General features: G+C 52.4%; 1 protein-coding gene across 7 annotated transcripts in view; it reads right to left on the bottom strand.

The window, feature by feature from the left end:
• ZNF638 (zinc finger protein 638) overlaps positions 1 to 24260 on the bottom strand; it is a 73478-nt gene that overhangs the window by 32864 nt on the left and 16354 nt on the right. For 4 of the 7 annotated variants that reach the window (XM_065837900.2, XM_065837903.2, XM_071808419.1 and 1 more), the window contains 24 exons: positions 23558 to 23871; positions 21715 to 22043; positions 18500 to 18646; positions 18021 to 18152; positions 17629 to 17687; positions 17402 to 17445; positions 15854 to 16015; positions 15686 to 15757; positions 14243 to 14295; positions 13094 to 13155; positions 12825 to 12863; positions 10353 to 10666; positions 8457 to 8791; positions 7787 to 7933; positions 7520 to 7651; positions 6561 to 6619; positions 6348 to 6391; positions 5973 to 6134; positions 5805 to 5876; positions 4479 to 4531; positions 3735 to 3866; positions 3459 to 3587; positions 3100 to 3141; positions 1543 to 1683 (listed from right to left, as the gene is read on the bottom strand). In XM_065837900.2, the coding sequence (XP_065693972.2) occupies positions 1543 to 1683; positions 3100 to 3141; positions 3459 to 3587; positions 3735 to 3866; positions 4479 to 4531; positions 5805 to 5876; positions 5973 to 6134; positions 6348 to 6391; positions 6561 to 6619; positions 7520 to 7651; positions 7787 to 7933; positions 8457 to 8791; positions 10353 to 10666; positions 12825 to 12863; positions 13094 to 13155; positions 14243 to 14295; positions 15686 to 15757; positions 15854 to 16015; positions 17402 to 17445; positions 17629 to 17687; positions 18021 to 18152; positions 18500 to 18646; positions 21715 to 22043; positions 23558 to 23871 (3175 nt within the window). The remainder of the gene's footprint in view (positions 1 to 1542; positions 1684 to 3099; positions 3142 to 3458; positions 3588 to 3734; positions 3867 to 4478; positions 4532 to 5804; positions 5877 to 5972; positions 6135 to 6347; positions 6392 to 6560; positions 6620 to 7519; positions 7652 to 7786; positions 7934 to 8456; positions 8792 to 10352; positions 10667 to 12824; positions 12864 to 13093; positions 13156 to 14242; positions 14296 to 15685; positions 15758 to 15853; positions 16016 to 17401; positions 17446 to 17628; positions 17688 to 18020; positions 18153 to 18499; positions 18647 to 21714; positions 22044 to 23557; positions 23872 to 24260) is intronic. The other 3 variants (XM_065837899.2, XM_071808420.1, XM_071808421.1) reach the window with 3 other exon arrangements.

The following is a 24260-nucleotide window of genomic DNA, read 5'->3' as shown; positions in this document are numbered from 1 at the left end:
CAAAGCAGCGGGTCTGGAGCTCCCCAGCCACAGTGCCCGAATTCTGGCTCAGCTTTGGTTCTGCTGCACAACCACAGAACTGATTTGGTTGGAAAAGACCCTTAGGATCCTGGAGTCCAACGGCAAACCTGGCACTGCTGATTATCTGCCTCACTCGAAACAGCGGAACAAGCTCCGGGTCGGTTTTCTTTGCCACAGGGCCCTGCCATGAACAGCCCCGTGGAAAGAACCTCAGCTAAAAATGCCATAACACAAACATGCTGGGTGCAAGAGGTCACGCTGTAAGAAACACTTGAACAAGAGTGAATGGTTAATGCTGATTTCCTGGAGGGCTGCACCTCCACGTTATGGTACAGACATTAACACCAACGTTATGGTACAGACATTAACACCCGCCTGAGGTCACTGATAAACTCTAGTATTTGTCTCCGTTGCCCTGTTGCTCCCACATACAAACTGAACCTTCCCTGTGTCCACACACCCCCGTTAAACCCATATACAAACTGAACCTTCCCTGTGTCCACACGCCCCCGTTAAACCCATATACAAACTGAACCTCCCCTGTGTCCACACGCCCCAATGTGTGGGTTTAAAGCAGAACTTTTCAGGAATCCCCCAGCACCAGAGACTCTTGTAGGATCCTCTGGGCACAGACAACTCAGGTTATCACAGCTCCAGGGAGAAACCAGCAAACGCTCACCTGCCAGACAACCAGGGAGACCAAGTCACAACCAGAATTTGCAACAGTCAGCAATGACCATGCCAATTAATTAAGAAGTTGTGTTGTGAAGCTGATTTTACCTGTGCCCATTCAATGGAATTAAAGGATTTGATGTTCAACCCAACACAGTCCGCGAAGGTCTAGAAGTGGGCGCTGGGTGTTTTACTTCACTGCACGTGGGCAGGTTCAGGTTCAGAAAAGACAAACGCTTCCTAAAAGCAGCTTCACCTGGTTGATGGTCTATTAGCAGGTGGACACTTTGGATAGCTCGTAATAACGGGAACACAATCGCTTTGAACTGTTAATATATATATGTACGTAACCAATCGATTAAATCAAATAAAAATCCAACGTTAAGTGCAAAAAAGCAACATTACAAATTAAAATAACATTTTTTTTTAATTGAAAATCGAGTCACTACATTTTGAAACGCCCCGCAACCAAAAGCAGTTACGGCAATGCTGACACTTTGGCTTCTCGTACCATGACTCTTCCCCAACCTCCGCTCTGGTGCCGGAGCTGATGACTCTTCCAGCCCCTCGGGCAGCTCTGAGCTCCCTTCCAGAGCTCACCGAGCCGCCCCGTGTTGTTCAGCCTCACTAAAAGCCTCAAGGTTGGGCTGCCTGGTTGTTTCCTCACTTCTCGCTGCCCTCGGCAAACAGGACAGACTATTTTCTTGTTCGGGATGAGCAGAAAGAGCCAAAAACTTCATCTCTGGTCAACGGAACATCCTTGGTACTTGGAGATAAAAACCTACTTTCTGATTTATTGTTTCTTCCTAATAGAGCATTTTGCACCAAAGGCCAACAAAACCCCTTTACCTTATTTTTATTCTTCAGTATAACGTAGTGATCCACCCTCCCAAACCGCAGTCCCACGCAGACGACCTCGAGCTCCCTGTACCCGTCGTCCGGCAGGTTCCCCAGGTGCACGAACTGCTTGTGGATGGTGTCGGTGTTCACCTGCAAACCAGGGGACACGACAGCTCCCTGAGCTCCGGAACAGAGGCCGGGAGCAGCTGCGGGGGCTGGAGGAGCCCCCATGAGGTCGGTGTGGCACCCAGAACCATCCGTAAACAACACCCGCACACCCAGCGCCCACGTATCTGGGTTCAAATCGGCTTTTCCATCTCCTATGTCAGTAGAACCAGCTACACTTCCCAGTACAGAATAACAAAAGTCAAATAAGCGTTCTACTTTTAATTATTATTATTTTTTAACTTGTAAAAGTCTCTTCAACAAACACTGCAAAATACAGCTGAAGTCTAACTAAAATCTGGTATTTTGAAAGGTAGACATTATCTAATGAGATTATAAATCAGTCAAGGCACAAAAACCTACCCAAAAAACCCCAATCCTGGCTTTAAATTGGAGTTTGTTTTACTTGATCCATTTGTAACAACAAACCACAAAATCCTGGAGGATTTCTGTGTCCCGAGGGCCCTGGGACACAACAGCCCGAGGTACTTGGGAACCTTCAGCACCCCGGTCTTTGAACACAGGACAGCCGCGTGCCCTTCAGGACCACAAGACGCCCAAGGGGCCGGAGACCCTCCCGCCCCTCTCTCGGGTCTGCTGGGCTCTGGTGCGTTTGCCATCGCTCCAGCAGGAGCGCAGAAGCACCGTTTCGGCTGAGGAGCAGCAGCAGGACGGGCCGGCACGAAACCCCCGTGTCTGGCTGTGCCAGAGCACCAGGACACAGCAGAACCCCCGCCCTTTGCAGGAAATCTCAAGCCTCCAGGGGTTTCTCACAACCCCGTTTCTTGTTGGCAGGGCTCCTGCAATGTATTTTTGAACCAAACCCGCCGAGCTGCCGCTGCTGCTCTCAAAGTGACTCTTGGGGAGCTCCTGTGCCAAGTGTTGGAGCCCAGAGACTCAGGTTCACACCCACAACCGATGCTCTAGCGGGAATATCCTCAAGATGTATTCTGCAGAAGACATGAAGCTCTGATCTCATCCTCTCCCCACCTGCGCCATGTACAAATGGTTCGCACATCACCTGCCAGGGAGGTAGGAGGAGGGACAAGGGGGACGCGGCACCAAACACAGCACGGAGATAACTGTGACAGTTAAACCAAATATCTGCCTAGCGGGTGGCGCTACCGACGGGCGCACACCCCGATCCTCCAGCCTTTCTGAGCACAACAAACCATGCCACAAGGGGACGGTCTCCAAGGGCTCCCAGAAATGTCTCTTTCCTTCCACCTCACGCATCACGGAGCTAAACCCAGTGAACATTTACTCATTCGCCCAGGAAAACACATAAAAACACTTAATTCAAGTGAAAGCTTGGATAACAATTCAATTAGCTAACGTTTCAGTACAGAGGACGCTATTTTGATAGCACGGAGAGGAGAAGTTACACTGCTCGCAACTCACCTTCGGGTCCGAATCCTTAATTAGAGTAGTGAAGATTGCTTCCTAAAAAAGGAAAAAGGAAAGACACTGTGAGACTTGAGCTGGAAAAGGCAGCTCTGGAGCAGCAGCTGAGCAGCCGTCTCCACAGCTCTCTAATTACTGCTTTCTTAATTACACCGTCAGCACTTTGGACGTCGCTGTTATTCCTGTATCCAAAGGCCGGGACCCAAAAAGACACTGAGCAGAACTGGTCTCCACCAGGACACACCATCAGAGCATATCAACCAGGCAGGGTATGAAAGCCGCCTTAAATACCAAACCCCGCTCTGGATGCGAATGTTACCACATATCCTAGAACTTCAATCTGTTTCGTTACTTACCTCATCCTGTATGGTCTGAAAGTGCGGCACCATGCTGATGCAGAGCTGGCTGCCATCCAGCGATATCGCAAAGCAGGTGTAAAACTTCACCATGGAATCAGCAGATTTCCTGCTTATTTCCAGATACGCCTTCCAAAATACAGAAAACAAAGTGTTACAACAAGCAGCGATTTATCAAAAGCACCTTCCATCAACACTTGCTGCATCATAGCGTCCCACTTGTGTTGGAAACACATTTGTTGTTCGTCTAGGTAGGAACAGATCCCAATGAGGTACCTTCTTGTGCGATGACAGGATGAGCACGTCCCTCAGGCCCCCAAACGGCTTCGCCAGGTTGAAGATCTCCTCCACAGAATAACCCTTCTCAGGCAGGTTGGAAATGAGAACCACACACGTATCATCGGGCTCCTGCAAACCCCGGAACTGAATGTTACCGGCACCGAGTTATTGACCACAGGGATTTCTGCCATGTACAACCACCACCGAACTGAACGACGCAATCGCTCCAAAGCGGTTACAACACTGGCAATCGCGGCAAAGCCAAAGGTCATTTAGGCCTTTTCAGGATTTCACAGCAGAGCATATTAAACAATTTTTAAAAACCTTTTCTCTAATTACGCTGTGTAATAACCTTAAACACTGCTTGACTGTGGATGTATCCACACCTGAGCTAATGCTGCACAAACCTTAGGTTGTCTCATGTTACTTTATATGATTAAAAAATACAAACCAAACCACATTCCCCTGTGATTTAGTCGCTATTTTATATCCCACACTCCAAGGCCTGCAGGACGGTATCACCCCGAGCAGGGCAATGCGGGTGATCAGAGAACAAAGCAGCTTCGGGGTCAATAAAAACCCCTGGAAAAGCAAACAGCCAAAGAGTGAAGTGGTCGACGTCCACCAGATCCCGAACAGCACCCAGAGAGTGCCCGGCGCTCCCTGTTGTGCGCAGGACGCGCAGGCAGGGCCGGGCAGGGGCCGTGCGCAGGAGCAGCTCCGGGGCGCAGGGACACTGACCTTGCCGCCGGGGGCCGGGGGCTCCTCGCTCTTCACAGCCGCTCGCGGAGCTTCTGAAACAAACGGGCGGGGGCTGAGAGCTCGGCAGAGTCCCTGGGACCCTGCACGGCGTCAGAGCCCCCCGCGTGGCGCCTGATCACTGCTGTCATTGCGGACGTGACACAGCCCTTCATTTCATGTACAGCGACTAATGGCACTGCTGAGACACACACAGGTATACATGTGCAGTTATGGAAATGTACGGTTCTAGAAATGCTTCCACAGGGAAGAGCGTTAAGTAGAGATTAAAAAAATAACTAAAATCCCTTAATTAACACAGAACACTCTGCTGCCATTAAGGCTTTACCAGTGGAACAACCACGGCCACAAGAGTCTCCCGTGGGCACCCAGGGACTGTGGAGGTGCCCAGTGTGTGCCCACAAAAATCTTTGGTGTTCTTTCTTTTTCCTGGGAAAAGCCCACAGTGCCATGCGAGAGGCTCAGGAAACCAGAGCCAGGAAACCAGCAGTGACACAGGGCAGCTGAAGGAGAATCACTGCTGCTGTCAAATGGTTATCACAGGATCATTTGGGTTGGGAAAGATATTTAAGATCATGGAGTCCACCCATAACCCACCCTGTCCCTGCCCCATGTCCTGAGAACCCCATGTCCGTCTGTCCAGCCCTCCAGGGATGGTGACTCCAGCACTGCCCTGGGCAGCCTGTTCAATGCCCCACAGCCCTTTGGGGAAGAAATTGTTCCCAGATCCAACCTCAACCTCTCCAGGTAGAACTTGATGCCCCAAGCCCCTCAGTGTTTAAGAGGCATTTGGTCAAAGCCCTAAATAATTCACTTTAACTTCTGGTCAGCCCTGGATTTGTCAGGCAGGCAGATGAGATGATCGCTGTAGATCTGTTCCAACTCAATATTAGATATTCTACCCTACTGAGTTATAAAATCTGGGGAAAACAGCACCTATTGCAGCAGCTGAGCGGGCAATGGAAGCGCTGGGGTTAATGGAGTCAGTGGTGCAGCTGCAAACAGAACACACAGACACCCCGAATCCTTTGCTCCAATGGGCTGTAAATAGAAGTCTCCATGTGGCACTGAACGGGTCTATGTAAAAACACTATCTCTGCTGAAAGATGGAAATCTGGGGGGTTTTGGCCACTTCAGTCACCACAATGAACTGCTGTTTCAGGTTTCAGCCATCTAACCTATTCTAACAGAGCTTCTTTCCTGACACCTCTGCCGTCTGAATTTCCCGGCCGCAAAAGCTTCTCCTTCAGTTCACACAGCAGAACGGTTTAGGACAGAAAAGACAAAACCCAGCAGTTTGCAGCGTACCTTGATCAGCCACAGCTTCATCAACCGCACCCACGTCCGCCACCGCCGCCTCCGGCGCCTGCGCAAGCGGCTCTGAAACCAAGAACAGGTTTGAGAAGACGCCAGGATGTCAAACTGCCCGTCGCTCACCAGCGGCACCGCGAGTTCAACCGCCGGCCCGGGAATTACCCGGCGCAGGGCCCGGCTCGGCCGCCCCGCTGTGCTGCGTCGGCGCTGCCGCCGCGGGCTCCGTCCGTCTGTCCCCTCCGCTCCCGCTCTCTGGCTCTGCCGCCTGCGCTTCCCCACCGGCCGCTCCGGCTGCTGCCGCCTCCGCGCCTTCCGGGGGCTTTGCTGAGGGGAACAGCAGGAAAACCATTGCTCAGTTCAGTACATTCAACTCATCCATTTGTAAAACAAGAATGAACAACGCTATACATTTTTCTGCCAGATATGCAGAGGTACAATCACATAAATTCCTTCTCGTGACAAATGTGATGAAAATGTCCCTACAGGAAAAGCTTTGCCAAGCGAATGTGCGGCTGCAGTTCTGCTGCCCAAACTCACCTGGAAGGGGTTTTGTTGGCTTGGTGGAAGGCGTCCGGTGCTTCCTGGAGTGAGCAGGGGAGGGAAGATACAGAAAAATCAGCTTCAAAGACAATTGAGTATTGAAACAGCTAAAAGAAGCCGAAAACCAGTAAAGCACAAAGCCAAACTGATATGACCCATCTGGTTTCCAATAGTTGTCACTAACACTAAAAAGCAGTTGGCAACACTCACTTTGTACTCGGTGCAGCTCTTTTAGGATTCTGAGCCTGTTTTTTGGTCACAGGTTTGGCCTGAAATGGACAGAAAGGAGAACTTTTACTGCATCCTTTATACTTCACATACAAATGTGTGTGTATATGTATGTATAGATACCATTAATTACGTGTGTATTAATACAGGGGTTATCTTTCACTGGTGACAGACACTATTCAAAAATAGGAAACTCATCCAAAAAAACCAGAATGACAGAATCGCAGAATGGACTGGGCTGGAAAAGCCCTCAGAGCTCATCCAGTCCAACCCTTGGTCCAACTCCAGCCCATTGACCAGATCATGGCACTAAGTGCCATGGCCAATCTCAGTTTACAAACCTCCAGGGCCGGTGAGTCCAGCACCTCCCTGGGCAGCCATTCCAATGCTGACCACTCTCTCTGCACAGAATTGCTTTCTCATCTCCAGCCTCAATTGCCCCTGGCAGAGTTGAAGCCCATGCCCCCTTGTCCTATTGCTGACTGCCTGGGAGAAGAGCCCAATCCCCCCTGGCTAGAACTGCCCTTCAGGTCGTTCTAGAGAGTGCTGAGCTCACCTCTAAGCCTCCTCTGCTCCAGACTGAACAAGCCCAGCTCCCTCAGCCTCTCCCCATAGGGCTTGTGCTCAAGTCCCTTCCCCAGTCTTGTTGCTCTTCTCTGGACCCGCTCCAGCACTTCAATCTCTTTCCTGAGCTGAGGGGCCCAGAACTGAACACAACACTCCAGCTGTGGCCTCCCCAATGCGGAGCACAGGGGAAGGATCACTGCCCTTGTCCTGCTGACCATGCTAGTTTGGATACAGGAATCAGAAAGTGTGCTTTCATACATATTTTAGACTGATGGTTGTGAAAAGGAAATTTAAAAATCCATTAAAACTCCTAAGCGTGTTTTGTGGAGCAGAGCAGGCAGCGCCCATGGCCACACGCAGTCTCCCGCACTCACCAGCCCAGGAGGCTCCTTTGGCTTCTCCGCGACGCTGATCTTCACCCGCTTCCCGTTCACCAGCACGGGCACAGTTTTGCCATATTCCACAGCTGCGATCACGGCTTCCTTGTAGTTCATTTCCAAGAAAGCCTAAAATAAACGGCCCTTTCAGTCTTTATTGACATCACAGACACAAGACAGACTTTGCTGCAGTTTTGCCCGAGCAAACCGGCTCACAGCGTTTTTTCTGCATCCCGACAGCAAAACGTCCTGCGGGAAACTCACCTCGTTCCTGGAGCGAAGCACAAGGATGTCACTGACTTTGCCGAACGGCTGGAAAATGTTCTTAATGTCTTGGTCTGTGAAGCCATCATCTGGTAAATCGGAGATCTGAAGGACTGTCCCAAAACTCAGCAGCTCCTCACTCAACAGCTACGGAGTACAAACAGAACAAAAATAGACACCTTCCAAGTCCAGTAAAGGAGACAGGAAAGGACGTGTAGTAAGAATTGCTCTGAATTAGTCGATCTGCCCAGTTCACTGGGGTATTCTGAATAAAAGCGCAAGGACACAGCTGATATTTCCTTGTTCCCCTGCTCTGCCTCATTCTCCAGAGCCCAGAAGCCAGCACAGGGCATTACCGAGTGACACAACATCACCTTTGAGTTTCTCTCAAGCCCTACAGATCCACAGAGCCCTGAGTGTCGGGTGGCTGCTGAGGAGCTCCACGAGCCCACCACTCTCCTTCCAGCGCCACCCTTCCCCTCGGCAGCACAGGCGATGTCCTCTCTGCTCGCCGCTGGGAGGTTTCCAGCCTCCAAGCACCATGGTGTCTACAGCAACCACAGCTCCGGCTGCTTTCCAGGTGCTGTTTCTCAGAGACCTTTCCACAAGTGACCCCCGCACTGAGACACGAACCCAATTCGGAAAACAGAGAAAACCTGCAGGCGCTCACCCTGTTGTCAGCAGCGGGATGAGCTCCGCCGCCTCCTGGGGACGCCTCTTCCTCTTCCTCGTCCTCCTCCTCTTCCACTTCTTGGCTCTGGGGTAAATCATCCGCTTCAGGAGGCGAGGAACTCGACCCAGGTACCGCAGTCCCACCTTTCTTCAAAGCCTTGGCAGAAACTCGTGCTTTCAGCGGCTTCTTCCCCACCAGCGGGTGCGAGCGCGGCGCTTTGCCCGAGCCCGAAGGCCCTGGCCCGCCGGCCTGAAGCGACTTGTGCTTGGTGATCTCGGCTACGAAGTCGGGTCTCAGCGTTTTCACCACCGTCTCCAGAGAAGGTTTTCTGTCTGTGAGCGGAGGGGAAACAAACGGGGTGGGCTGGTTTGTTTTGAGGAGAAAAGGCACATATATCACTGTTTGGTTTTCTGCAGCTGTACTTTCAGCACCCACTCCCCATTCCATCTCGAGAGCCGCTCAAGAACTTCAATCACGCTGCGGCAGAGATGGTCTCTAAATAATAACCCTCTGTGCTATTTTCACTGTGTGTTTTAAACTGACCATGTTATCTACAAAAACCCTACGGGCTGGAGCAAGAGAATGATTGGTTAATTTACTACGTCATGGAATGGAAGAAAATAAAAGAAGTTTTTGAGCCTTTGGTTCTCTTCTCACACAGCGATAGACAGCAGGAGCTGCTGAACTCTGCACCCTCCTGCCTGCTCTTTGCCCTACAGACCGTTGTTTTCAGTTAACCTTTAATGACCTGATATAACATTTATTTCCTGTACACTTGCTTTCAGGGGAAAATTTATATTTGGGTTATTAATTGCTTTTTCCTCTCATTTCTTCTGCATTACAATGGTCTGAGGTTTATCCTTAAGATGCTTTTGGAGCTGCCTGTCCCTTCACAACTCTTCACCTCCACATTTTCGCCACAAGGGCTCGGCACCTCTTGATTTTCGGAGAGCACACAGACAACAGCCACAGAACAGACCCGAGGAGAACAAACCAAACGGACCTCCAAAAACGCCTCTGTTCTTTTTTTCCCTTTCAGAATGTAAAAAGAAGAACAACGCCAAACAAACCGGTGTTCGAGCCAGAGACCGAGCTCTGAATGAAGTCAACATGTTGCCTTTGCAGAACTGGTTTTAACGATAAAGATGACATTTCAGTTCTCTTCAATCCCCGACTACCCTCGCTGGCTTAAAACCTGAGCACGCGTGGAGCAGCCCCTGCTCAGCAGTTACTGCTGTGATGAACCAACTGTGAGAGCAGGGCAGGAAACTTCAGACCTTCCAGAGCGCCCATTCTCCTCCCAGCTGCTCACAAAGCAACAGCAAAAGGTTCTTTTCAAAACCAGAAAGAAAAGCACCTGGATGACCCCTGACAGATCACAAGACCCCAGAGTGTCAGGGGTTGAAGGGACCTCAAAAGCCCATCCAGTGCAAGCCCCCCTGGAGCAGGAACACCCAGCTGAGGTTCCACAGGAAGGTGTCCAGGCGGGTTTGAATGTCTGCAGAGAAGGAGACTCCACAACCCCCCTGGGCAGCCTGGGCCAGGCTCTGACACCCTCACCCCAAACAAGTTGTTTCTCATCTTTCAGTGGAACCTCCTGTGTTCCAGTTTGCACCCATTGCCCCTTGTCCTGTCACTGGTTGTCACCCAGAAGAGCCTGGCTCCATCCTCCTGACACTGCCCCTTTCCATATTGATCCCCAGGAATGAGTCCCCCCTCAGTCTCCTCTTCTCTAAACAGCTCCAGAGCCCCAGCTCCCTCAGCCTTTCCTCACACGGGAGATGCTCCACTCCCTTCAGCATCTCTGTTGCCCTGCGATAAACCTCTTGAAACCAAGTCAGTTTTCCCGCACTGGAAGGCCGTTCCACTTGGGCGGCGCGTCGGCCCCCTTACCTTGGGAGCCGTTGGATCTCCGGGCTGCCCAGTCGTTACTGGCGGATCTGCGGGGCCGGGGGCTGGTTCTCAGCGGGTTCCTGGATCGCTGCGGTGAGCGGGACCTGTGTCTGGGGCTCGGCCGCCGCATGGGTCGCGGGCTCCAGCATCTCGGCCGCGTTGGCCAGTACCGGCCGGGGCTCCTGGACCTGGAGCGCGAGCGGCGCCGAGCGGAGCTGGAGCCGGAGCCCCGCGAGCGCCGGGGGCTGGGGCTGCGGCTGCCGGAGCCCGAACGGCGCTTCGGGGTCTGGTTCTCCTTCCTCTCACCCGCATTTCTAACAGAAACCCAAAGTGACAAAGTTTAGAGTCTGTCTGTTAACGAACGAACTTTTTGTTACTAAACGTACTTTACATACTGGTAACACGTGTCCATATTCATTTAGGACAGGCAGACACAACTGAAAAGGTGCAAGGAGGAGAGGAAAACCTGCACGGAACAAGACAAAGCTGTAAAGAAAACTAAAGTTACAAGCTGCAACGCTGTGGAAAAATAACACAAAGACAAAAGGATACATGAAAGAGTAAAGAATTAAGATACTTCCCTGGCTTCTTCCGAATTTAGTTTGGAAATAAGCAACCTTGAGATATTACAGCTAAAAGAGACCGAGAGACTGGGGAGGATACATAAATACACGTCCTCTACATTTTGATCCTGCCTAGAAATGTTAAACTGAGGAAGAGCATGGAAAGAAGCAACAGTGAGGAGATCCAGGGAGGAAACCGCGTCCCCTAGAGACACGGGAAGCTGTCAGGCACAGGAGCCCTGCCAGGACAGACCCCAGCAGGCAAAGGGAAACCCTGAAAACGGACAGAGTTGTGCTTAAATATCCTCAACATTTTTGGTGAACTTCCCATAGAATCATAGAATTGGTTGGAAAAGACCCTCAGGATCATCGAGTCCAACTTAACCTCAGTCTGTCCCTGCCCCCCTGTCCTGAGAACCTCCTGTCCGTCTGTCCAGCCCTCCAGGGATGTTGACTCCAGCACTGCCCTGGGCAGCCTGTTCAATGCCCCACAGCCCTTTGGGGAAGAAATTGTTCCCAGATCCAACCTCAGCCTCCCCTGGGCAACCTGAGGCCGCTCTTGTCCTGTCACTTGCTGCCTGGAGCAGAGCCCGACCGGCCAGCTCCCACCTCAACCATGTCCCACCCCACGGAGCGATGTCCCATTCACTCCAAACATCACTAACAATCCATTTAAACCCCATTATTCCTGTGCCAAATAAAACTGTTTGAATGTATTACCCAACCCTCCCAATTTCTGGGGTTCCTGGAGGGTAAGGGCGGGCGGCTCATTGACCCTGCCCGAGAGCACAGAGCCACATTGGGACAGAACATCCCAGAATATCCATCGGAGCAGATGTGCTGCTGTCAGGAAGGGCTGCAGGAAGCACCGCGACCCTTGCACAGCCCAGCCCTCGCTCACCAGAACTTCTCCCATTCACTGATGTGCTGCAGTGAAATCAGCTCCCTTTGCCCCAGCTGCACCACCAGCAGCACCGGGCAGCTGTTGCAGAGTGAGGTTTGAAAACACCATCTTTAGAAACTTTTGTGAGGATAATTATTATGAGCTTTCTTCCTCTTCTTTCTCTTCTAAAGCTTCATTTCCCCTTGGAGAGACCTCAGCTGCGCTCTGCAAACTGACCCGACCTACCTGACCTACACATTCAGCTCTGTAACATCATTTTTTAAAGGGAATAGTTAACTCCCAGAAGTGTGTCAAACTAATTAACACAAAGTCACAGGAAAATCCAGCACCAATTTCAGTCCTATGATACCTATTTGGATGCAAGATACAAATATTGAACCAGTAAAATAATCCAATCTTGCTGAGGTTCAGGAAGAATTAGTCCACAGGGTGTGGGGGTTTTTAAAAAAGTTAATAGTAAACAGCATATTTTTAAGGCCAGAAGAGACATGAGCTCATGAATTCTGAGTGTTCTCAGCTTGTGCTCACGTAGCTCCCCAGGGGCCTGGGGCCGGAGGGGCCGGCGCGGCACCCGCTGCCAGCAGCTGTACACGCACACGCCTGCGGTCACACCGAGTGGCCTAAGTGGACAAAGATTAAACCTACAAGTCAGAAATCATGCGGTTTAATCAGGATGTCACACCGGTCTCGGTCTCCTCCGTCACCGCTGTCTCCGTTCAGTCCCTCACAGCAAACCCAGGCACAGGCAGAAGGGTCAAGGGGTAACAAGATTCACCCTCAGCCTTTTCCACAGACTCCACTCTCAGCCTTGGACACACTTTGCAATCCTGCACCACTTACAGTGTTCAATGAACTCAGGACAAAAACCACACAAGCACCCACACCATTTGAGAATGAAAATACAACACCACTAACAGAGCTTGTCAGGGAGCAGAATGGGAAAATTAATGGCATTACTATGTTTCTAAGAGCAACAAGGTAAAAACGAAAGTAACAAGCAGTTACCTCTTGGAGGAATAAGACTCGGGGTTCCAGTCGGGGTACCTGTGCAGGGGAACACATCCGTCAGTGACAAAGCCGCCGCTGCAGCCCCAGCTCTGCCCACGCGCGGCAGCGCTTCAGCCACGGGCCCTGCCCTGCGCTCCCGAAGCGCCGAGCTCGGCCCTTCCCTCCCGAGCCAGCGCCGGGCACAGTCGGACACCCCGGCCCGCGCTGGCGCAGCCGCTGCCTCTGCGCAGCGCACGCCCGGCACCCGCACCCCAAGCAGCTCTTACTGTTGGCGCAGCTGCCGGCAGCTCTCGATGTGAGAGGTGGAGTTCTGGTGCAGAATCCAGTCCTGAGGGCACAAAAACACCCAGAGAAGCTTCATTAGTGCATCCAACGGCCGCATTTCACACTCCTGGCTACGTCTGCCCATACTCGACCTGCCCTCAAACAATCTGACATCAACATCAAATCTCTCCCTTAGGATTATTCCTCTTTACGCAAAAGACTAAAATACCCATTGATTATCAAAAGCTGTTAAAGAACAGAAAAGCGCCTAAGTGGAAGTTGAACAAAACGTATTAAATGAAGTCAATGCTTCCAGTAACACCCTGGTTGTTGTCACCACACTCCTAATGCACAACTTGATCCAACAGCTGGCTGTAGGAGAAGAAAACAACTACCTGCAGTCTGCCCAGACTGATGGACACACACTGTAAATTAAGCTGAATAAATCAGAGAACCCAAAACACCAATGCAACTGACAGACAAGGCTTTGTAAAATAAGTCGGGTTGTGAAATCACACATGATTTTTCCTAAGCCCACGCTGGTTTGTAACACAAAAGGTTATGAAATGTGTGGCTGGCAGAATCAATCTCTCCCGTCTATGTGGTGCAAGGCAAAGCTGGTGCTGGTTCCCCTGGGCTGGGAGGTGGGAAACCGTGACCAGCCCGGCTCCTCCTGAGCGCCGGGCAGCACGGAGCTGGTGCAAACAGCTGCGCCTGCACTGACCCCCAGCCCAGCCACAGCAAACGTGCGGCTGCACCGGAGCTGCCCTACTGCTCGGGAACACAAAACCGGGGGTTAAAGACACTCGGCCACGCTGGGAGCACCAGGCTGGTGATTTCCTGGAGGAGCAGACACACTGCGCAACCAGCAAACCAAGGCACTGCAAGATTTTAAAATGTACAAGGATTGCAACTATGGCATCTGAAGAACCCCCGAGCAGGGCAACGCGGGTGATCAGAGAACAAAGCAGCTTCGGGGTCAATAAAAACCCCTGGAAAAGCAAACAGCCAAAGAGTGAAGTGGTCGATGCCCACCAGATCCCGAACAGCACCCAGAGAGTGCCCGGCGCTCCCTGTTGTGCGCAGGACGCGCAGGCAGGGCCGGGCAGGGGCCGTGCGCAGGAGTAGCTCCGGGGCGCAGGGACACTGACCTTGCCGCCGGGGACCGGGGGCTCCTCGCTCTTCACAGCCGCTCGCGGAGCTTCTGAAACAAACGGGCGGGGGCTGAGAGCTCGGCAGAGTCCCTGGGACCCTGCACGGCGTCAGAGCCCCCCGCATGGCGCCTGATCACTGCTGCCATTGCGGACGTGACACAGCCCTTCATTTCATGTACAGCGACTAATGGCACTGCTGAGACACACACAGGTATACATGTGCAGTTATGGAAATGTACAGTTCTAGAAATGCTTCCACAGGGAAGAGCGTTAAGTAGGGATAACAAAAATAACTAAAATCCCTTAACTAACAGAGAACACTTTGCTGCCATTAAGGCTTTACCAGTGGAACAACCACGGCCACAAGTCTCCCATGGAGGTGCCCAGTGTGTGTTCACAAAAATCTTTCTCTTTTGTTTTCCTGGGAAAAGCCCACAGTGCCATGTGAGAGGCTCAGGAAACCAGAGCCAGGAAACCAGCAGTGACACAGGGCAGCTGAAGGAGAATCACTGCTGCTGTCAAATGGTTATCACAGGATCATTTGGGTTGGGAAAGCCCTTTAAGATCGAGTCCAACCGTCAACCCAGTGCTGCCAAGTCCAGGTTTCTATAACAGGCTCAGCAACTCCAGCCTTGCTGCATCTCCACTACCACATGCACAGAGCTGAGAATTAATTCACATCCATGGTGTGTTTAAAAGCAAGTCCGTTACTAATCAATCTGTTAGTAACCCAGCTCTAACAGCCGAACGGTCACAAGTCCATGGGGCCTGAGCTCTGCAGTCCTGTTGAAACACCGCAGTATGTTTCTAGGATAAGGTCACGCTCCTCTGGACAAAGGGAAGGTGGGGGATGTAGTTTTTCTGGATTTTGGGAAGGTTTTTGACCCTGTTCCCCCCAGAGCAGGCGTCAGCTGGGAGAGGAGCAGGTTAAGGGCTGTGGTGAACGTGGCCGCCCTGGCTGGTGCCCGGGCAGCACGGGCTCTTCCCAGGCTCCGTCTGCTGGACAATCCCTTTATCGACCACCGGATCAGCCATGGACACAGCATTAGCAAATGTGCTGATGAGCCCAAACCCGGCGGTGCTGCTGACGCTCCAAGGGACAGGAGGCCATGGAGAGATCTGGATAGATCAGGGCATTGCGCACCCATTAGTGGGACAGACTTTAACAAGTTGAAAGGCTGGATTCTGCAGCTGGGATGGAGTAACAACCAGGCACAAGGATACATTGGGAGAGGAGCGTAAATCTTGGGTGGTTTTGGCCACTTCAGTCACCACAATGAACTGCTGTTTCAGGTTTCAGCCACTGAACCTGTTCTAACAGAGCTTCTTTCCTGACACCTCTGCCGTCTGAATTTCCCGGCCGCAAAAGCTTCTCCTTCAGTTCACAGAGCAGAACGGTTTAGGACAGAAAAGACAAAAACCCAGCAGTTTGCAGCGTACCTTGATCAGCCACAGCTTCATCAACCGCACCCACGTCCGCCACCGCCGCCTCCGGCGCCTGCGCAAGCGGCTCTGAAACCAAGAACAGGTTTGAGAAGACGCCAGGATGTCAAACTGCCCGTCGCTCACCAGCGGCACCGCGAGTTCAACCGCCGGCCCGGGAATTACCCGGCGCAGGGCCCGGCTCGGCCGCCCCGCTGTGCTGCGTCGGCGCTGCCGCCGCGGGCTCCGTCCGTCTGTCCCCTCCGCTCCCGCTCTCTGGCTCTGCCGCCTGCGCTTCCGCGCCAGCCGCTCCGGCTGCTGCCGCCTCCGTGCCTTCCGGGGGCTTTGCTGAGGGGAACAGCAGGAAAACCATTGCTCAGTTCAGTACATTCAACTCATCCATTTGTAAAACAAGAATGAACAACGCTATACATTTTTCTGCCAGATATGCAGAGGTAGAATCACATAAATCCCTGCTCCTCGTGATGAAACCTGCAGGAAAAGCTTTGTGGAGCGAAGGTCTGGCTGTGGCTCTGTGGCTGCTCTGCTGCCCCAGTCTCGCCTCCTTTCCCCAGCTCTTTGCTGTTCTGCATCTACAAACACCGTTAATTATGGTAGTGTGAGCCAGCAGCAAGAAAGGTGCCTGAATTCACTGTCTCCTGTCCCTGCCCATATGTAGTATTCTCTTTTCACCTACGTAAAATATCCAAAACCAAGTAAGTCAACAGAAACGCTTATTTCTGTAGTCTTGCATTTGTCAAGTAAGAGTAAAAAACCACATCCAAAACTATTGTGCAGCAACTCCATTTGTGTCATATCAGACACAGAAAACCCCAAACTGAAGGGTAAGTTAATTCCAACGAACTACTGGAAGCCACAGAGCATCTTTGAGAGTTTCTTTAGCATTCCGGGGGCAAAAGCTCCCTCCTGCAGCAGGGTGGTGTTTTCCTGTGTGAGATGGCCGTGGGACGCGGTGACACGCAGCTCTGCTCCCGCTGGAGCCTGGGCTGGGCGCGACGACGCTGACGCACAAACCAAGACCAATACCATGTTTAAAAGGCACCATTTCCCTCAAAATAACGTTTGGTCCCCACCTCTGCTCACAAAAGCCAATAAAATCAGCAAAATAAAATGATATGGCTGTTATTTCCAATGTCTTAATAATGCCAAATCCTTGTGAAGTTTCATTGGCTTTTGCTATATTTACTGCAGTCTGTCCTGTTTTCAATGAAGTATTTAAAAATACAATTCACGACATGAAGTTTCTCTGCCAGACCAAGCACTAATAGTAATTGCAATAACTTCTGTCTGCATGAGGGCAGAACCCTCTAAGCATGTGGAAGCCACAGGAACATGAGGCACCGGGGAGCCCCAGCACCAACTGCGAAAGAGAGCGGCACATACACACGAGCTTTAAGTCAGCTTTATGGAGCACAAGTGCCACAATTCTATTTAACAATGAGGCAATCGTTTAAAAAGACAGAGCACAAGCACAGGCCAAGGTGGGGTTTTCTTGCTACTTGAGGGTTGTTTTCTGTGGGGTTTTTTAAAGGGAAAAAAAATAGGGTGATGTGAAAATGAAGATACTTGAAAGTATAAACCTGTTGTTTTCTTGTAATGCTCTGGACTCGGTTTCAGTCACTATTAATGAAATCATGTCCATAAACCGCAGACATGGGAACAAAGCTGGAGGCAACAATGGGGGGTTTGATAGAGAAAGGGGCAGCAGCTCACCTGGAAGGGCTTTTGTTGTCTTGGTGGAGGGCGCCCGGTGCTTCCTGGAGCGAGCAGGGGGCGAAACACAGAAACCAGCGTCAGAGACAACGGATTTCAACAATATTCAACAACAATATTCAAACAGCTAAAAAAACCCAGACCCGGGAAAACACAAAGCCAAACTGATATGAAGTGCGTGGTTTGCAGTGGTTGTCGCTACCACAAACACGCGAGGCAACACTCACTTTGTACTCGGTGCGGCTTTTTTAGGAGTCTGAGCCCGTTTTTTGATCACAGTTTTGGCCTGAAAGGGACAGAAAGGAGAAATTTACTGCATCCTTCATACTTCACATACAAATGTGTGTGTATATACGCATACATAAATATTATTAAGTGTGTATAGATATTAACATACGGGTTATCTCTCGCTTGCCACCGATTATATTCGCAAATACCAAACTTAGCAAAATAAAACAAGGAACCTGAGCTATGAAGTGTGTTTTTATGTGTGTTTTAGACCGATGGTTAGAAAAAGGAAATTTAAAAATATCAAATAATACATAAACTCAACTCCTAAGCGTGTTTTGTGGAGCAGAGCAGGCAGCGCCCACGGCCACACGCAGTCTCCCGCACTCACCGGCCCAGGAGGCTCCTTTGGCTTCTCCGCGACGCTGATCTTCACCCGCTTCCCGTTCACCAGCACGGGCACGGTCTCTCCGTATTTCACAGCTGCGATCACGGCTTCCTTGTAGTTCATTTCCAAGAAAGCCTAAAATAAACGGTCCTTTCAGTCCTTGTTGACACCACAGACACAGGACAGACTTTGCTGCAGTTTTGCCGAGCAAAGCTGCTCCCAGCAGAACTGCACAAGCTTTCTAAGTTCACGGGGAGTCCGATGAAAAAGTCAGGATTTCAGTATTATACAAATACTATCCTAATTCCTCTGACATTTAAGACTCAGTAGCAAGCAAGGCTGAATTTAATAAGTTAAATTCACAGCCATTCCGCAATTATGTACGTGATCTTTAACGACACGCTCTTCAGGAAGCCTGTTCAGCTGGGCATCCAAAAATGACACTTTTCCATTGCCTGACAGCGCTTTCCGAGGAAACTCACCTCGTTCCTGGAGCGAAGCACAAGGATGTCACTGACTTTGCCGAACGGCTGGAAAATGTTCTTAATGTCTTGGTCTGTGAAGCCGTCGTCCGGTAAATCGGAGATCTGAAGGACTGTCCCAAAACTCAGCAGCTCCTCACTCAACAGCTGCAAAGTAAAACCAAAAGTAAACGCTTTGCAAGTCAAGTAACAACAAGCAAAAAGGATGAGTAATATAAATTACCCCGAAGCAGTCGGACTGCTTAAGTCACCGTGGTATTTGGAGTTTCTTGCTTTTTAACACGAGGACAGAGCCGTAATATTGTTGTTCTCCTGCTCTGCCCCATTCCTCAGGGCCCAGAAGCCAGGACACGGCATCACCAAGAGACACAACATCACCTTTTAGTTTCCATCAAGTCCTGCAGATCCACACAGCCCTGACTGCCTGGGCAGCTCCTGAGTAGCTCCATGATCCCACCCCTGTCGATGTGATGGGTTTGGATTCAAGCAAAGCCTTTGATGGCGTCTCCCACAGGACCCTCCTGGACAAGGTGTCCCCACAGGGCTGGGGGAGCACAGCGGGCGGTGGGTGAGTGATGGGCTCATGGTCCAAGGGTTCTGGGAAAGGGGGTCATGTCGGGTTCCACAGGATCCAACACTAACGTCTTCATCAATGACTTGGGCACAGGACTCGAGGGAATTCTAAGTAAGTTTGCTGAGGACACTAAACTGAGAGGAGCTGTGGACACTGCGGAGGGCTGAGAGGCCCCGACAGGGACCTGGACAAACTGGAGAACTGGGCAACCACCAGCCGCAGGAAGCTCAACAAGGGCAAGTGATGGAGTTTGCATCTGGGACAAGGTCTGTCTTGTTGGGAGCTGATCCTGCCACCCCTGAGGCTGCCATTCCGAGCCCTGAGGTGATCTGGGTGTCCCTGGTGATACCGCTCTGAGCCCTGAGGTGATCTGGGTGTCCCTGGTGATACCGCTCTGAGCCCTGAGGTGATCTGGGTGTCCCTGGTGATACCGCTCTGAGCCCTGAGGTGATCTGGGTGTCCCTGGTGATACCGCTCTGAGCCCTGAGGTGATCTGGGTGTCCCTGGTGATACCGCTCTGAGCCCTGAAGTGATCTGGGTGCCCCTGGTGACACCGCTCTGAGCCCTGAGGTGATCTGGGTGCCCCTGGTGACACCGCTCTGAGTCCTGAGGTGATCTGGGTGTTCCTGGTGACATCGTTCTGGGCCCTGAGGTGATCTGGGCGCCCCTGGGGCCGCCATTCCGAGCCCTGAGGTGATCTGGGTGCCCCCGGTGACATCGTTCTGGGTCCTGAGGTGATCTGGGTGCCCCTGGGGCTGCCGTTCCAAGTCCCGAGGTGATCTGGGTGCCCCCGGTGACACCGTTCTGGGTCCTGAGGTGATCTGGGTGCCCCTGGTGACACCGCTCTGAGCCCTGAGGTGATCTGGGTGCCCCTGGGGCCGCCGTTCTGGGCCCTGAGGTGATCTGGGTGCCCCTGGTGACACCGCTCTGGGCCCTGAGGTGATCTGGGTGTCCCTGGGGCCGCCATTCCAAGTCCTGAGGTGATCTGGGTGCCCCTGGTGACACCGCTCTGGGCCCTGAGGTGATCTGGGTGTCCCTGTGGCCGCCGTTCCAAGTCCTGAGGTGATCTGGGTGCCCCTGGTGACACCGCTCTGGGCCCTGAGGTGATCTGGGTGTCCCTGTGGCCGCCATTCCAAGTCCTGAGGTGATCTGGGTGCCCCTGGTGACACCGTTCTGGGCCCTGAGGTGATCTGGGTGTCCCTGTGGCCGCCATTCCAAGTCCTGAGGTGATCTGGGTGCCCCTGGGGCCGCCGTTCTGGGCCCTGAGGTGATCTGGGTGTCCCTGTGGCCGCCATTCCAAGTCCTGAGGTGATCTGGGTGCCCCTGGTGACACCGCTCTGAACCCTGAGGTGATCTGGGTGTCCCTGGTGACACCGCTCTGAACCCTGAGGTGATCTGGGTGTCCCTGGTGACACCGCTCTGAGCTCTGAGGTGATCTGGGTGTCCCTGGTGACACCGCTCTGAGCTCTGAGGTGATCTGGGTGCCCCTGGGGCCGCCATCTTGCGCGCTGAGGTGATGTGGGACACGGCAGCCCTGGCTGTACAGACAGATGGGGGATGAGATGCTGCAGAGCAGCTCCGTGCAGAGGGATCTGGGGGTTGGTGGATGACAAGTTGAACATGAGCCAACAGTGTCCCGGGCACCAAGAGGGACCCGTGTCCTGGCGCATCCAGCACCCTGGGGTGCATCAGGAATGGATGACATGACCTTTAAAGGTCCCTTCCAACCCAAACTGATCTGTGATTCAACCCAAACCGATCTGTGACTCCAAGCACATCATCCCCAGCCGGGCAGGGGGAGATTGTCCCGCTCTGCTCTGCGCTGGGGCGGCCTCACCTGGAGCATTCACTGTGTGCAGGGCTGGGGACACAGGGAAAAGGAGATAAAGCTACTGGAGTGTCCAGAGGAGGCTGTGAAGTCGGTGAAGGTTTGGAGATGAAGCCGTGTGAGCAGCGGCTGCAGTCCCTGGGTTTGCTCAGCTGGAGCAGAGCAGACTGAGGGCAGAGCCCATGGGCTGCAGGTTCCTCAGCAGGAGCAGGAGGGGCAGGGTGAGCTCTGCTCTGTGACAGTGACAGAGCCCAGGGAACGGCAGATGTGCCAGGGAGGGTCAGTGGGACATGAGGCAAAGGTTCTTCACCCAGAGGTGCTGGACACTGAACAGGCTCCCAGGGAGGTGTCACGGCCCAACCTGACAGTGTTCAAGAAGAGACTGGACAGCGTCCTCAGACACACGGGGTGACCTGTGGGGTGTCCTGTGCAGGGACAGGAGCTGGACTCCATGATCCTGTGTGTCCCTCCAGCTCAGGACATTCTAGGATTTTATACTTTTAACTACACAATAAGCTCCTCCCCACAGAGCTCATCACTCACGTTTTATAGAAACAAGTACCCAGTACAACCAGAACCCAAATTAGCAGACTTTTGTCTCCGCTGTTGCAAAGCTCTGGAGAGATTTTGCTTCAGAGCTGTTACAAAATCCCCGCAGTGTAAATGACCATTGCTGCAGCCAGCAATCCTGCATGAACACCCATTGTCTGTTGCACAGGATCAGCAAACAGAACGGTTCATCTGTCCACAAGTGACCCCCGCACTGAGACACGAACCCAATTCGGAAAACAGAGAAAACCTGCAGGCGCTCACCCTGTTGTCAGCAGCGGGATGAGCTCCGCCGCCTCCTGGGGACGCCTCTTCCTCTTCCTCCTCCTCTTCCACTTCTTGGCTCTGGGGTAAATCATCCGCTTCAGGAGGCGAGGAACTCGACCCAGGTACCGCAGTCCCACCTTTCTTCGAAGCCTTGGCAGAAACTCGTGCTTTCAGCGGCTTCTTCCCCACCAGCGGGTGCGAGCGCGGCGCTTTGCCCGAGCCCGAAGGCCCTGGCCCGCCGGCCTGAAGCGACTTGTGCTTGGTGATCTCGGCTACGAAGTCGGGTCTCAGCGTTTTCACCACCGTCTCCAGAGAAGGTTTTCTGTCTGTGAGCGGAGGGGAAACAAACGGGGTGGGTTGGTTTGTTTTGAGGAGAAAAGGCACATATATCACTGTTTGGTTTTCTGCAGCTGTACTTTCAGCACCCACTCCCCATTCCATCTCGAGAGCCGCTCAAGAACTTCAATCACGCTCCGGCAGAGATGGTCTATAAACGTTAATAGAATAGTTGAGTTGGTAGGGCCCTGCAGTGATCATCTAGTCCAACTGCCTGAGCAATTCAGGGCTGACCAAATGTTCAAGAACATTATTAAGGACATTATCCAAGTGCCTCTTAAACACTGACAGGTCTGGGGCGCCGACCACCTCCTTGGAAAGCCTGTTCGTGTGTGACTGCCCACACAGGAAAGGAATGTTGCCTTTTGTCAAGCCTCAACATCCCTGGCACAGCTTTGAACCATTCCCGCGTGTCCTGTCCCTGGCTTAATGGCCCTGAGAGAGACCTAGAACCGCGGTTCATTTACATGACCAAACAATCCTGGCTGCACCATGGAGTGGGGGGAGAATCGCAGAACGAGCTGAGCTGGAAGGACCCGCAGGGCCATGGGGCCCAACTGCTGCCCCTGCACAGGACGCCCTGCCAGCTGCAGCAAGGAAGGATTCTTTAATATACCCTGTATCATCCTCTGTCTCGCTCTCTGCCCTACAGACCATTCTTTTAAATTCTTCTTTTACAATCTGACACCACATTTCTTTCCTGCACGCTTGCTTTCTGAGGAAAACTGATGTTTTGGTTCTTAATCACCTCTTCCTCTCATCTTTCCTACAGTTGCTTTGGACCCTTAAGAAGAAGATCTTTTGGAAACTGCCTGTCCCTTCGCAACCTTTCACCTCGAGGAGAGCTCGGCACCTCTCCATTCTCTGAACGTGCACAGACAGCGCAGCCTGCACACCACGAAAAGCAAACCTCTAACAGTCCTGTTGTTTTCTCTTCAGAATTCAAAAAGAAACAAAAACTCCGAACAAACGGGTATTTCAGGCAGAGACCGAACTCTAACTGAGGCACAAGGAACCGACGGAGCTCACCCGGAATTTCCCAGAGCTGCGAACTGGAGGGAGTTGAACAGGCACAACACGGTACAACAAGCGTCACTGTTACAAAGGGTGTTCATGGGTGTTTCAGCGCAGCACCCGGGCAGCCCATAGTCTGCCCCTCAGCTCTGTTGCCTTTGCAGAACTGGTTTTAACGATAAAGATGACATTTCAGTTCTCTTCAATCCCTGACTACCCTCGCTGGCTTAAAACCTGAGCACGCGTGGAGCAGCCCCTGCTCAGCAGTTACTGCTGTGATGAACCAACTGTGACAGCAGGGCAGGGAAACTTCAGACCTTCCAGAGCGCCCATTCTCCTCCCAGCTGCTCACAAAGCAACAGCAAAAGGTTCTCTTCAAAACCAGAAAGAAAAGCACCTGGATGACCCCTGAAAATAAACCTCTTGAAACCAAGTCAGTTTTCCCGCACTGGAAGGCCGTTCCACTTGGGCGGCGCGTCGGCCCCTTTACCTTGGGAGCCGCTGGATCTCCGGGCTGCCCAGTCGTTACTGGCGGATCTGCGGGGCCGGGGGCTGGTTCTCAGCGGGTTCCTGGATCGCTGCGGTGAGCGGGACCTGTGTCTGGGGCTCGGTCGCCGCATGGGCCGCGGGCTCCAGCATCTCGGCCGCGTTGGCCAGTACCGGCCGGGGTTCCTGGACCTGGAGCGCGAGCGGCGCCGAGCGGAGCTGGAGCTGGAGCCCCGCGAGCGCCGGGGGCTGGGGCTGCGGCTGCCGGAGCCTGAACGGCGCTTCGGGGTCTGGTTCTCCTTCCTCTCACCCGCATTTCTAGTGGAACAAACACAGAGTGAGTTTGGACAAGGCAGAAAGCAGTAATTAACCCAAGACTATTGAAACAGCCTTCCTGAACAAAAGCAGTTCCCTGGTTTAATCAGGATGTCACACCGGTCTCGGTCTCCTCCGTCACCGCTGTCTCAGTTCAGTCCCTCACAGCAAACCCAGGCACAGGCAGAAGAGTCAAGGGGTAACAAGATTCACCCTCAGCCTTTTCCACAGACTCCACTCTCAGCCTTGGACACACTTTGCAATGCCAGGACACTCAGAGTATTCAATAACTCAGGTCAAAAACCACACAAGCACCCACACCATTTGAGAATGAAAATACGACACCACTAACAGAGCTTGTCAGGGAGCAGAATGGGAAAATTAATGGCATT

Source organism: Patagioenas fasciata, chromosome 4, assembly GCF_037038585.1.
Source record: "Patagioenas fasciata isolate bPatFas1 chromosome 4, bPatFas1.hap1, whole genome shotgun sequence".
Taxonomy (NCBI): domain Eukaryota; kingdom Metazoa; phylum Chordata; class Aves; order Columbiformes; family Columbidae; genus Patagioenas; species Patagioenas fasciata.
Note: the sequence above shows the minus strand (reverse complement) of the source record. Positions and strands in the feature narration are given on the sequence as shown.